The sequence below is a fragment of the Pavona decussata genome, unplaced genomic scaffold (assembly GCF_977016875.1).
Source record: "Pavona decussata unplaced genomic scaffold, jaPavDecu1.1 SCAFFOLD_49, whole genome shotgun sequence".
NCBI classification, from domain to species: domain Eukaryota; kingdom Metazoa; phylum Cnidaria; class Anthozoa; order Scleractinia; family Agariciidae; genus Pavona; species Pavona decussata.
The window spans coordinates 2,092,501-2,107,500 of record NW_028145471.1 but is presented as its reverse complement, the minus strand read 5'-3'; the positions used below and the strand labels follow the sequence as shown (position 1 = coordinate 2,107,500).

The window sequence follows — 15,000 nt, the reverse complement described above, 5'->3', positions numbered from 1 at the left end:
TGGCTTCGCTTTTTCCCCATTTCTATGATAAAAATAATTATTAATTTTTATCAATTCATCGAACAGTTTTAAGATATTGATTGAACACGTCAGGTCTTATTGGTGTCACTTGTTCAGGAATTGTTAGTTTAACTTATTTTCGATGATACTACTCATATTTCTTTGTTCGTTACCTGACTGATCAATCTCCTCCGTGTGTACATCTAAATTAGTCAAGTCGCTTTCACTTAACATTTGACAATTCAGAATCGTCTCTGATATCTACCCATTCCTAGGCGAATTCATCCATCTCATCTTCATGTTCTGGTTCTTTCAATTCATTTGCGTCCAAATCACCAAAGAGCACCTGAATTGCACTGAGTATGGCTCTGCTATGTTCCTTTCTCCATACTTCAGCAAATTGTTCAACATTTCTCAGTGTTTTTATCTTGTCACAATTGTTGAGTACCTCTTGTATGTGAAACGGTGTGAATTCATGCATGATGTTGAGTGAAGCTACAGCACCTGACACATTGAGAAGTAGCAAGGTTTTCATATATTTGAAAAGTTCACTCCGAAGGTTATGTTTGTTTTTCTCTTCAACTGATCGTACACTTTCTGTTGGAAGAGCATCAACAGGACTTGAACTAGCATCTAAGGGCAATATGGGAGGTGTGCTACAGGTTTCTTGGTCACATCCACAGGTTTTGGAACAAATGTCGCAGCACTGGAGACCGGATACTGTGAAGGTGGGTTTCCCTGGGAAATGACTATAAATATATGTTCGCCTGCAGTCTGTACTGTTGGAAACAAAATCCTTCATATCATTCATGCAATGTGCTCCTTCCAGCCCTGCCCTGGACAAAAGATTTGACGTTTTTGGAAGGGTCAAAATGGATTATACGATGAACCCCTTTGCAGTTGACTCCCATGCCAAATGCAACTGTGCATGCTATGAATTCTTATATGAATATTGGCTTGTGAAATGTTGTCAAGGATGTGCTTTTTCACAGACTCAGGAGCTCCTGCGTGGAACATTTCCATCATTCTCTTTTTGTTGTCAGGTGTCTTCTGAACAAAGACAATCTTTTCCAAGACATTCTCGAAAATTTCTTGCTTCGCAGCTCTTCTATCAAACTGCTGAATGTGGAAGAAACAGGCATGTTTTTGTCCAAGTACTGAACACCAAATTGTACATTTGGCCTTTCTGGACTATGTTCCAAAATTAAGCACCACGACGGCTTTCTGTTTAATGTTCGGAAGATATATCTTTTAGTTGACACTGAAGCAGTAGCGGTGAGAATGATAGAAGGAACGTCACATGTCAATGACTTGAGTTCCACCAGGTTTGCGTACCAGATTCTGAAAGGAACAGTTGTCATCTTTGTGTTCAATCCAGGAAGGACCCACTGGCTAATGCAATGCGCCTCGTTGATAGTTACCACAACCAGAAACTTGCGATAATGATCGCTTGCAAGTAGCCTTCGCCATCTTTCCACACTCAACATTTTCTCAGGCGAGGCAAACAAGTAAGGAAAGGTGCCCTTTTCCACTTCTTTAAGCTGTTCCTCTGAGTGCTCATTGTGGAGAGCAATTGCGGATAGTCCCAGTGATCGTAAGAATGCCACCTGGTTTTCCATCAGCGTTTAGAGCAGTGAAATGACAATGATTTCTCTGCTTCCATGAGGAGGCGAGAATAATTTATCGGCAATAATTGGAGCTGCGTAGAAGATAAACGATTTTCCATACCCAGTTGGTAGACTTGCATACACGTCTTTACCTTCAAAAAGTGCTCTAAACATTTTTCTTGCTCTGGGAATAACGAAGGATTTTTAAGAACATCACAAACACGCTTAATTGCACATTGAAAACTCGTCACGTTGACCCGCCATTTTGAAAATTGAGGCGAGCGGATATGTGAACCACAGTAGTTTTGGCCAGCAGAAACCGTTGAAGTTACAGCATTTTTAATTTATGCAAAATTATTCCTGAACACGATTATCAACGGTGAAACACAGACGTTTCTCTCCCTGATTTTTCCTGAGGAGAGGGGGCGGCTGTACACAGGCTATGGTGCGTTATCAACATTGCCTTCTTTCTGTGGTGGTAAGTTTTAGTCAGTAATTGTCCCTTGCCTTTTTTGTCTATTGGTTTTATGTGAAGAATGACAGTAATTACAGGAGTACAGGTTGTACATTCTGACCCAAGCCCAGCTCATGATTATTTATGTGGGTTGTCTATCCCGGGGCGGGGGGGGGTACTCCCTTATGTGGGCTATATAGGTGTGTGCGCCCCCAGAGGGTATGGTTTTCCAGCCGTTTTGGTCATAAATAGGGTATAGAGTTTAGCCATTTTGCCACCATTTTGGTAATAAATAGGGTAACGATTTTTTCCAGTTAGTCTTGAATTTGTTTTTTTAGATTAAGCTACTTTTACATCATGATGGTTACGGCAACTGTGTACTTGCCGCAATGGCTTGTCACGTCTTTAACATTGGTCTAAAGTAACGAAATAATTATAAGGCAGGTCTGAAACGGAATTGACTTAAAGGTCAGGTCATAAATAGGGTATCCAACTTTTGGTCAGGTCATAAATAGGGTAGGGAAAATCGCAGATTTTGGTCATAAATAGCGCATGGGTTTTGGAAAGCTGGGTGACACCCCTACCCAATTATCTTGGGAGTAGCCCCCCACCCGTTTACCATACGATAGTAAGTATGGAAGTAGAACGTGGGAGCTTCCTTGCCCATGAAACAAAAAAGCTTTCAAGTGGTTTTAGTCAGTAGATATTAAATTAGAAATAAGAACATAATGGAAAGACATCTTGTTTTGTTGAACAGACTTGGTTTATTTTGAACTCAAGTTATATACCGGTATTAGTCATTGACTTGATATTCACACGCAACTATTCGCCTTTCCAGAGGTGTTCCTTTCTTAGCTTTAAGTGGAACAGCTAATGACAAAATGCAGCAATCCATTGTCAAAGAGTTAGCCATGAAGACAGACACTGTCATTCTAAACATTAGCCCTGAACGAACAAACATCCGATTTACTGTGGTAAAAACTAAGAGAGAAAATCATCTGCGTCATCTGCAGTGGCTGATGGATCTTATCAAGGCCCACAAGGATAAGGTGCCAAAATGCATAAAATTTTGTTCCACTATTCAGGATGTCCCAAAAGTAACTGGACATCTTCCTGGTGCTCTTGGTGATTATGCATATGTACCCGACAAGCCTCAAGTTCCAGCCAACCAACATCTGGGAATTTACCACTCAATGACATGGCCATAATACAAGAGCCGCATCACTAATTCATTTAAAAATGATTTTGGGTGTATGAGAGTTGTGGTTGCAACCTCAGCACTGAGTATGGGGGTGATCATGTATGTCATCCATTTTGGTCCTGCAAGAGGCACAGTAGACCATATTCAAGAAGCAGGACGGGCTGGCCGAAATGGAGAACCTGCCCGTAATGTCATAGTGTACCATGATAATCAGTTGTCTCACTGTGAAAAGGCAGTAAAAACATTCTGCAGGACAGACGATTGTATTCGGCAAGCACTATTTGCTGATAATGCACATGTAGAAAGTGTACAACCCCTTCATGATTGCTGTAGCAACTGTGACAAGAGATGTCTCTGTGCTGGCACAGAATGCCATCTGAATACTTTCCCATTTGATCAACCAGTTGATTCACTGGAAGAGGAGGCTATTTTTTGTGTATCAAAGGCCTGTTTTTTGGAGAAGATCGAGTTGTTTTGCAAGAGAGACTTACTGAGTTGCAAGGAAATTTGAATAGACAGTCCTTATCTGTGTTTGGATCCTCAAGTGCCTATGGATTTTTTGCTGAACTTATTGATGCTATAGTTGCTGAAGCTGCATCAATATTTTCTATTTCTGACATACATACAAGGTTTCCAGTATTCAGTGTTAGTCATGCAAGGTTGACCTTAGAAATTTTTCTGGACATTTTTGAGGACATTGCCAGCTTTGATGACATGGTAGAAGTTATTAATGAGGAACTGTTCAGTCTTTTATTTATTGGTAGTGAAGACAACCCCACATGTATCGAAGACACATCAGACGAGGATAGTAATCCAGGTGGGATTAATTCTGCTAAACTGGAAAACTTATAGTGGTTTATTGTAAGTGGCACCTAATGAGGTGACAACACTTGAAAGCTAAACCAAACATTTTGTAGTATGTTGTAATCTTCCCAATCAAATTGGATGTGTTGATGTCCAAGTAAATCAGCAAAACATAAAACTGTTATGGATCTCCGTCATGGAACATGTTGCAATCTTATCTGGGTTAGTTTTCATGCTTGTAAATGTAATTAAAAATTGACGACTTTAAGACAGTATTGGAGATCTGACTAATGATTCAAGTTTTATTTCTTTCTGACCCTTGCATACATTTATTTTGGATCAGTTGCCCTGGACATATCAATTCATATCATATCCAAGTTTCCAAGTTGTCACAAAGCATTCTCACTACTAACAGGAACTATGAATAATATAATTTACATTAGAGATTATTTACATTGATTATTTACATTTGAATATTTACATTGAGAGTCTCAATACTCTGATTTCAATATTTACTGTCCTCGGCTGTAAATACGTTTCTACTATTTCAACTTGTTTCTAATCCAGTGATAAAATTCTGCATAGTTTAGTTTAGCAATTTTGTTTGCTTTAAACTCTGAAAAGCCAGTGTAGCCATCTCGTTGATTGTGCTTGGAAAAGACATCACCACTGATAAGGTCAGTGACAATCTGCATCACTGATTCCTTAGGATCCTTCCCACCCCGAACCTTTCACAATGATGAAATCTGACAATCTTTATCAATGGAATCCAAGACCATTTCAATGCCATTTAAGGCAGTCGCTTCTCTCTGAGCACTATTTTCATTAACGTTTGCCCCTAGAACCTTTAGGCAAGCCTTTAACAAATTATTTGAGTGCTCCAGTCATAGGTCAAGAAGAATGTTATGGCCCATTTTTCCTACAGTGTTGCAGAAACGGTTGCGAATTAAACTCAATGCCTGACATTCATTTAGTATGGCATAAATGCGCACTAAAAAAAGTAATGTGACATAAGCATGTTTATTGTGACCATAGCTGGAGTAGATGAGTAAAGCCAACTAGTAAAGATTAAGCAGTCGTCCGCCATCTCCCTCTTTAATGACATTACCAAATTCAAACAGTAATAACCCATAGGGAAGCTTGGCCTTTTGGTAGTTGAAAATATGGTCTTCCTTTTTCATCAGATCCTTTATTTTCGTTGTCAACAGTCTCTTCAGTACTTGCAAGGTCTAGGTAGGGATGTTTGTCCTTCTCGTGTGTATAATTTAACAATGACAAAAAAACTAATTAAAAATCATTGTGAACTTTTGCCAACTGGGGAAGGTGGTTCCAAAGCTCCAATAACTTGATACTTCCACCTCCAGTAGTGAAATATAATATTTAGCAAAGTAATATATATTACTCTCTGATGGCAGTATATTACCTTGATCAAACAGGGACTCTCAAATGAGAACTTAAAATTAGCTTTCTTTCTGTTATGGCTATAGGAAAGAACGGGTTTTATGTAGGAAGACATTCTTCACCTATTCCTAGTCTTCTTGCACTTGTAAACAAGATCACAGTTTGCTCTACATCTGTAGTATCCCTCTGAGTCCAAGGCTTCTGAGGGAGGGTTGTCTTGGATTCCTAGGTCAGGATGATAATTCATCGACTTTATCAGCACTTGTATCCAGCCAGAATTTGATGGTAGATATCTCTCCTAGAGCTGAGGCACGGAAATTGCCTAGGTCGTCATATTCTAATCCCAAGAAATCAAGGCTCTTCGATGCTTCAGTTGGTTCGGCAGGGGAACGGGGCGGCGTGGAAGTACTAGACTTCTCCAACATTTTGTCATCGACTTTCGCCTGTAAATTTGCTAATCAATAAATTGGCACCGTGTAATATTTCTAATCTTTTTTACTTTTCAAGAGAGACACATAATTATAATACCAGATTCTCCTCAACTGGAAACTACCACATTAAAAATTCGAGACTAACACAGCAATCTAAATCTTTTTCTCGACTTGGGGCTAAAATATGGAGCAGTATTCCCTTAAAACTTCGAAAATTACCCAAGTACAGCTTTAAGAGGAAAATGCAAGACCTGTTATTCTATATTTTAATAAAAGAGGATGATTATGTTTGCATTCCTACCCTCATCTCTGAGTTTTCAAAACTGAAAGTTATAACATGATCGTAATTAAATCAATCTATTTAGAGTATAGCAACTTGTATTTCTTTTTCTTCGTAGGTTCACTTATTTTTTCTTTCTTTTTTTCATTGTTTGTATGGCTCACTGACAAATTGTATATAGATTTCTGTAAACTTTAACTTGAAACTTGAACTTGAACTTGAAACTTGAAACTTGAACTTGCTTCCAACTTATGTCAATAAGTTTTGATTGAATTACAAGGGCACAGTTTATAAATCATGACACGAGCAACAAATAGTAACAAGAAATAAGAACATCAGCAAGAGGTCACATTTGTACATTTCGAAGAATATAATTGCTCGTTCCTAGGACAAAAATATCGTCAAATTAAACAGGTGACAGAAAATCAAGGATTTTACCAAATCAAAAAATTTGTTTGGCAATACACTCCAGAAAAGAAGCCATTCATTTATGCTAATAAAAACAAAATTGGGGTTTGGTGCACTTCAATAAATACATAAGATATGAAAAAAATCAGGAGGGACATGTAATTTAGTGGTAGGTTATGAAGTGAAATAAAAAATTCAGGCCTGACTCTACCAGAGTGAAAGTCATAAGTCCGATCACATCCAGGTTTCCGGCATGGAAAGCCTTCTTTCTCATTCATCTCTAGACGCTGAACTTGCTCTGCCGCATCAGTGAGTTGGGTTGAGTCAAGAACAAACCTATCCAAATACTCGCTTATATGGTCGAAGAACCATTCTTTCTTCTCCTCCTTTGACTTCTTGTGCCTAGGAATAGTAAACTGTACTGGCTGGTCTGAAAAAAGAAAACAACAAACACACAAATAAACTAGAGGAAAATAAAAAACCCCAATAAATATCGCAATTATTTTATAAATATTATATATGATAAATATTTTGTAAAGTTAACAAAAAATGAAAATAAGTAAAAAAATATACTAAACCTAAAAACCCAATATAATTTACTGAATTATTTTTGGTGGCTCATTGCTATGTTACAGAGAATGATAATACTCTTAAGCATCATTTGACAGTACCATTGAAAACTTTGGAAAGGTACTTATGAATATTATTATACATCCCCAGTTGGACCCAATGGACACCCACCTATTACAGTAATGTTCTTTACAAATAACAATTTCCTACAAAATCTTTAAATGAGATTAACTTCTTGCAGAAATAAAAGGAGAATATGCATTTTGACACTACAGCTGTAGGTCTTTAAAAGTTAAGTTTACTATCTGTTTAACTCATTAGCAACACAAAATAAGTTTACCCTCTATTGAGGTCATCCCAGCAAATTTCATGAAGGACGCAATAATATGAGCCTCTGTTTCGCGGTCATGAAAATCTTTGTAGGCATTGTAGTCCACTTTGGGTCCCTTTTTAGCATTTGATTTGCCAGTTCTGTTCATAGATGCATAACTGCTACCCACATCAACAGCAGAATCATTGTTGAAATATATCTTCTTCTCAACCTACTAAACAAATTAATAACATTTCCAGTGTGAAGGCTCATCTAACTATGAAGATAAATCCTCCCTCAACATCTAATGAATAATTTTTATCCTTCTTGCTGTTTTATCAATAATTTACACTGAGTATTGTTATTGTGGGAATAGTAAGTTTTAACAAGTTTTTTTTGGCAGTCACTTTTAAAATTGCTTCCACTTTGTTTTCAAGATGCTTTTAATTTTTCCCGCCTCTCCCCAAGCTCCCCTCTGCTTGTTCGCCCCGTTTTTTCGCGCGGCTATTTCGCGCGACCTCAACTATCTAGAAAGGGACTGCTTGCAGTCTATCAATATAGTATTGTACTCTCCCCAGCTACTATTTGCGGTGTAACAAAAGAGTATTTATCTACTGACAGTACGTCCAAATAATTATTTTTCCTGATATTCTAATAACACACTTTTAAACGACAAATATAAACAGACATGTAAGACTAAATGGCTACTGATTGTGTCATTCTGTGACTATTCAGTTGGCTTAAATCATAATGCAATCGATGGTTCTTTTGCCCGGAGGGGGGGGGGGGGGGGAGAACTTGGGTTCAGTTTTGCTGGGTATGTGCTGCTGGCCTCTCAGAGCCCCTGCCCCATTATAGTCTATTTTGTGGCTAGTTATAGACCCCATCTTAATCACTTTTGGAAAAATGTAATTTTTGCGATCCCAACTAAGTCACTTTATATTAATTTTATGCATCTACTTTATCAATCCTTTTAATAGGTGATCCTAAAATGAATTGACACATTTTTTAAATTGAATGAAGAACACTTTGCTTTCCACCTACAGTACAGGCATTCTGCTACGTTTGCTAACCGTGAATATTTACAACCGTACCGTCATGAATAGTTGAAAATGAAAACATTTTTCTTCAAACGGGAACGTCATAATAGAGTTTTAAATATGGATAAAAGCAATTTGATTATAATGAATTTTAGATGAGAAGATTTCTAATCCCAATGCATGAAATGAACATATATGGGCAATACCGTTTTATCAGCAATTGTACAACTGTTTAAATATTACTGTCAAAACACTCGTCCAAAATTTTATGCAACTTATTGAAGGAAGTTTAAAAAAAGATAAAGCGTAGAAACGTATTGTCCAATCTAGTTTTACAAACAATTATTTACAGTAACTTCTTATGCCGTGTTTACATTCGAACGTTTACCGCGGTTCAAATTAACTGAGGTCAAGTAACTAAACCATGGTATATTTGTACAGTGTTTATACTGGCTCAAATAACTTAAGTTGATCTGTCAACACCGACAAATAAACATGATACAAATCGAATTGGCGGGAAGTACAAGCTATTGCGCGCGGTTTTGAAACATGGTCGCTATCAACCGAAGGGCGGTGGCTCTTATAGTCATTGCTTTTTACTTTTTAGTTTTTGAGCAGCAAATAGAAGCCTCGCGATTACAGCAGCTGTTATTATTACAGCACCTCAAGAAAGTGAGGCGAAAACGGATGATTTTACTCCAAATTATTCAACGAAATAGCAGGCGCGCGAGACGCGCTTGGACATGGCCAAGGAATCAATTTTGGTTCGAAAATCTATCACATGGAGCTTTTGTTGAAGACTGGTGGAAGGAAAACTTCCGAATATCAAGGCGTACGTTTGAGTTTATTGTGCAGGTGGCTGGTCCGGAGATGGCAAAGAAAGACACCAGGCTGCGGCAATCTATTCCAGTGCAGAAGCGAGTAGCGGTGGCATTATGGCGACTAGCAACTGGTGACACATACCGATCTACAGGGCTGCAATTTGGTATTGGACGTTGTACAGCCATGTTGATAAAACAGGATTTTTGCAAAGCCATTGCTAAACGCACTCAAGAATTTATCAAATTTCCAGAAACGGAACAAGAGGTGCTACAAAGTATAAGATTGTTTACAAACAAGTCTCCATTTCCCCAAGTAGTAGGTGCAATCGACGGTTGTCATATTGCTTTGAAAACAGTGCCCGTGGATGAGCGGATTGATTACTTCAACCGAAAGCAAGATTATTCTGTTGTGATTCAAGGTGTTGCAGATGCGTCATTTCGATTTCTCGATATAAGTGCAGGCTATCCTGGTAGCATTCATGATGCCCGTGTTCTTCGTTTAAGTAAACTGCACATGGAAATTGAACAAGGCAACTGGCTGAAAGGGCCTACGAAGCAAATTTCGGGCTCAGAAATTGGACCTCTACTTGTAGGGGATTCAGCATATCCCTTATCTGTTTGGCTTATGAAGCTTTTTAAGCAAACATGTGCGCTAAGTGAAAGCCAACTGTGGTTTAATCGTGCTCTCAGTCAAGCCCGTGTTGTTATCGAACAGGCCTACGGAATCCTGAAAGGGCGATGGAGGTGCCTTTACAAGGCACTCAAAGAAAAAACAAGCAGGGTGCCCATCACTATCTTGGCATGCTGTGTTCTTCACAACATTTGTATAGATGTTGGAGACCCTAGCGCCATAGACATAATGGAAGATGATGATGACGACATGGATCAAAGTTTTAATGGAGACGTATCACCAATTGCGTCTGATGTTAGAGACAATATTATAGAATATTTGTCAGCTTAAGGAAATAGGCAAAGTCCCTCCTCCTGTTACTGTCATTTTTTTCTATTTTTTGCGGTGGATAACTCACTGTAATGATAACAATAACAACAACTGTAGTCAAAAGTGTCTGTATACATCTATGTAGCAAAGGAAAATGACATCACTACAAACTTTTCAACTGTTTTGTTTACAATACAATGATTATGAGCAACATTTTCAAATCAGTTACAACAATTGAATTTCCTGAATAAAAGTAGAATGAATGTAATTTCGAACATTTTATGATTTAAATTAACTTTTAAATGATATATATGTTTAGCATTACACTGCTAAAATACTTATAATTTTAAAATACCTATTTCAAGTACAAACATTTAGGAAATGCCTGAAGTTTCCGAATATATATGTCGACCAACTTTTTGTGATTACAAATCAAACAAAAGAACGCAACAATAAAAAGACTAAAATTGTAGGACAGTGAAAGGGCGTATTTGCATGTTCATTCTTTTCCTTTACTAACGTCCTTAAGGATGTTCCCGAGCATTGCCAAGGCATCCATAGAAAACTTTTGTTGATCTCTCTTGTGCTGCCTGTCAGCCTCAGCCATCCTTTCCATAAATGCCTCGTCTCTTTCTTGCGCCCGTTCTAGAAAAGACAACAACGTGGGCTCGTCCACTCCAGATGGGCCTTTGCCCTTCTTTCGGATACTTCTCTTCACTGGCTTTTCCTCAGCAGCGCGCTTCTTTGCTGGCTTTTTATCCACGTCAGCCTCATGCTGCTTCGGTGTGCTGGTCAATGGCTTTTTGTTTTTTCCTTTACTTTTAAAAAACAGGGATTTAGCAAAGTCAAGCGCCTTGTCGTCATCAGAGTTATCAGCATTGGAAGGCTCTGCGCATTCAGAAGAAGTTCCAGCTTGAGGGGATACATCCCTATGAGCAGACCTCTTTCTTTGATTTCGGGCAGCTCTATAAATTTCTTCATCCAAGCCATCCAGGTCCATTTGCAATATTTCTGGTGAGCTATTGACGTCCACGACGTGAGAACTGCTCTCAAGCGCGTGGCGTGGATCGACCGATTCTCTTTTTCCCATAATTTCGTCTATATCATTGAAGTGTTTGGGAATTAGGTCTTGCCCTTCATCGCCTTCACTTTCATTGTCGGACACATCACCTCCTCTGCCATATCCTGTTGAACGGAGTTTGTCCTTTGCGCCTTTATATTTCTTTGTTAAATTTGCCATCTTGTTTTTGCATTGTTGAGGCGTTTTGTCGCTTTCAACGCTTTCTTCTCTGCATTTGGAATGCAGCTGGCGGGCTTTAGACTGCCATTCTGGCGAATTGAAGGATTTATGGCGCAGCCTTTCCTCGTTTTCTCCGAACAACTCAATTAATATTTTCTCCTCCGTGTCCGTCCATCGATTTTTTTTTTTTTGCCCTTTGCTGGTGTGGCTGTCTTGGGACTGGCTAGGTAATTCTGAACTAGGCCCAGCGGAGTGCATTTCCACGGCAGCAGAGCATATTGAGGCTGGTAGCTATAGTATGAGCCAGGGTATGCGTATGGGTATGGCGCGCTCATTCGCGAATACTGCGAGTACTGCAGATCTTGCCTACAAGAAAATAGAGAATAAATAAACAAACTGTTTTACGCACTGAAGAAAAAAAAACATAAAATAGTTTGAATTGAGTGAAGTAGAGATAGAATATGTTGCTTACCTTTCGGACTGGCTGCCGTAAATATTCAAAAACGTTTCACTATCGTTATTTTGTTCCACATTTTGACGAAGCCCCGACGAAGCAGATCTGAACTTTGCGGCAAATCAAATAACATAACACCAAAACCGGATATATCTGTCAATTTGACCCCGGTTACCGAGCTAAACCATGCCAAATCACTGCATAGTTATAACTTTTACCATGGTCAAATTTCCTTTGTCTTTTGCCACATCTACTGAGGTATTAATTGATGTTTACATTGACCAAAAATTTACCTAGGTAGGTAAACTCTGTAACCGCGGTAAAAATCCCAAGTGTAAACACGGCATTAGCTGCGTTACAAAAACTAGCAATAAAGTTCAGTGAGCTGTACACCCAGCAAATATAAGGCATTAAATTTTTTCCCTCGTCATACCAAAGGACAGTTCGTACTCTGCTTGAACGCCTTAGTTCACTTTCCCCTTCTTGTTCAGTTGGACGAACTACTGTCCTGTTATGTATCACAGAGTGTTTTTCACACAGTCATTGGCAGTAAAAAGGGATACATGTACATCAACAACTGTGACTTGATCTTGATCTAAACGTACATTTAGATCAAGAGTAGTGGTCTGATTTGTACTGGTATCTGATTCTGTGCAGTTAACCTATAAAAGCCACCTGGTGTTAATAATTTATCTGGGCAAAATATGTATCATAAAGTATATTTCACAGACTCATCGGCAGAACAAAGGAATACATTGTACATCAACAGCAATAAAGAAAAACTTCCATTTAGGTCAAGAGTAGTGTCCTGATTTGTACTGATCTCTGATTTTGGGCAGTTAACCTATAAAAGATACCTGGTGTTAATAATTTGTCTGGCCAAAATATGTATCACAGAGTGTATTTCACAGACTCATTGGCAAAAAAAAGGATACATGTACATCAACATCAATAAACAAAAACTTACATTTAGATCAAGAGTAGTGTCCTGATTTGTACAGGTATCTGATTCTGTGCAACTAACCTGTAAAAGATACCTGGTGTTAATAATTTATTTGGGCAAAATATGTATCATAGAGTGTATTTCACAGACTCGTTGGCAAAAAAAAGGGATACATGTACATCAACAACAATACAGAAAAACTTACATTTAGATCAAGAGTAGTGTCCTGATTTGTACTGGTCTCTGATTCTGTGCAACTAACCTATAAAGGATACCTGGTGTTAATAATTTGTCTTGGCAAAATACGTATTAGCAGCTTACTGACAGAAAAAGTATAGAACAGCTTACGATCACATCAAGAGTGGTGTCCTGATGATCAGTCGATGGCTCTCCCTCAATGGCTGCGCACAACGAATCCAAATTGGACCCCCTTTCTTTGGCCGATCTGTCATTCTATAAAGGAAAAATATGTTGCTCATAACTTGATATAATACTTGTCTGAACCAGGGTGACAATATCAGGTCTAATAAAAGATTACTTGCCATTCTCTTTTGTCGTTTGGTTGGGGAACCTTGCTGCTCATTTTCACCTGCTCTTTTTCCAAGATGGATAGTTGGCCAAACGCAAACTCCAAATTCATCTTCCCTAAGGAGTCGTTTTAGATTAGAGTGAAAAGGTCTTGTAAAGTCTTCGGGCTTGAAATGCACTGAGTATGTTGAAGAAGTCTTTTCCGGGGTCCAGTGTTTGCGCGTCTTATTCACGAACTTTACCCATCGTTTTCTTCTTCGGCGGACTTTAGGCCTTGGATCGTTATCAGAAGGAATCTTATGCATGCTGATTCCTTTCTCTACATTTCGAGAGTTGCTGCATCCAAAAACCACACATTTTTCAACCATTTTCTCTGTTACAATTGAAGCATTACCGCGAATCTTTGGATATTTTTGCACAATGTCCTTTTCTTATGTCACGCTCCATATTTGGACACATTTGGCCAAAAATATTTCATCAAAAATCGTTCTGACCAGATCCATACCTCGAATAGCCCTTGCTAATTGTGGGTATGTAATATTGTAATTTGTCTTTTCTAATAATAAATTGTTGTTGTTGTTGTTGTTGTTGTTGTTGTTTGGCTGAGTGGGGGACTAATGCGAACGATAGGTGAAAATATCGACAAGACTGCCTTCACCTCTAGCGCTCGTAGAAAAAAAAGGATTCAATATTTCTCAAACATTATTTCGAAAATGAGTTCTTGAAAGATGTGTAAATCTACCAAAAGAAAACAAATTGAAGGGTTATGCTTACCAAAACTGCACATGTGCACACATGTGTTACCCAGGTGTTACACATGTGTAAATTTGGTGTAAATCACCCCAACATATGTAACACTTGTGTCACACAAGTGAACAACATTTTGCAGGTTCTTTGGTTCTTACATACACAAGTGTACACATGTGTGCTGGACATGTGTAATACATATGTAACATATTACAAATGTGTTACACATGTGACGCGATACCACACAAAACATAACTTAACATTACATATGTGTTACACATGTGTAGTGCTTTCACACAAATTGCAGCTTAACATTTCACATGTGTTACACATGTGCATCAGATGTGTATTTTGTTAGTTATTTAACTCTTTACATTTACTATAATGTTGGAGTTGAGTTTAAAAACGTTTTGTTTATATACAAACACCTTATTAATTAATTTAACTACTTTATTTCCTTTGTTGGGCCCTCAAACTAATTACAGTATCTTCTGCCAGTCATGCATTTCCATATGTAACAGCCCCTTCAATATGATCACCCAGTTATACAACCAGATTTTGGTGGTCCATTGGTATTTCTGATTAACAGGGTTCCAGTGCTGTAGTTTTCAGTTCTAGATGTTGAAACTAATCCTTCTCAACAAGATTAGGGAATTGACTCAAGTACACCACTCCATGGCTTGGCATGATATCCATGAAGACAACTTTACAGATAATCTGTTCTACTGGAACTGCAACAAGATTACCATCACTGCAAATGGGAAAATAGGTAAGCTTCATATCAGTTAAAAGAGAAAACCTTTAGTTGATTAGATCTATTA

At 38.3% G+C, this 15,000-nt stretch overlaps 2 protein-coding genes and 1 pseudogene across 2 annotated transcripts in view; all 3 read right to left on the bottom strand.

Annotated features, from left to right (window-relative positions):
- Nucleotides 1–15,000, bottom strand: part of LOC146481606 (uncharacterized) — a 40,700-nt gene that overhangs the window by 22,944 nt on the left and 2,756 nt on the right. The gene's annotated exons all lie outside the window — the stretch shown is intronic.
- Nucleotides 4,579–8,566, bottom strand: LOC146481608 (uncharacterized; annotated as a pseudogene).
- LOC146481607 (uncharacterized) lies at nucleotides 12,480–13,844 on the bottom strand. The gene is made up of 5 exons (XM_085108220.1): nucleotides 13,447–13,844; nucleotides 13,253–13,357; nucleotides 13,110–13,166; nucleotides 12,929–12,985; nucleotides 12,480–12,623 (listed from the first exon to the last, which is right to left on the bottom strand). The coding sequence occupies exons 1-5, from the start codon at nucleotides 13,798–13,800 to the stop codon at nucleotides 12,480–12,482; spliced, it is 717 nt and encodes a 238-aa protein (XP_084964346.1). The 5' UTR covers nucleotides 13,801–13,844.

Coding starts and splice junctions, on each gene's coding strand:
- LOC146481607 (XM_085108220.1), bottom strand. CDS start 13,800: ATGGTTGAAAAATGTGTGGTTTTTGGATGCAGCAACTCTCGAAATGTA. Junction 13,358..13,446: donor CCAAACGACAAAAGAGAATG/GCAAGTAATCTT, acceptor TTTCCTTTATAG/AATGACAGATCGGCCAAAGA. Junction 12,624..12,928: donor ACACTACTCTTGATCTAAAT/GTAAGTTTTTGT, acceptor TGGCTTTTATAG/GTTAACTGCACAGAATCAGA.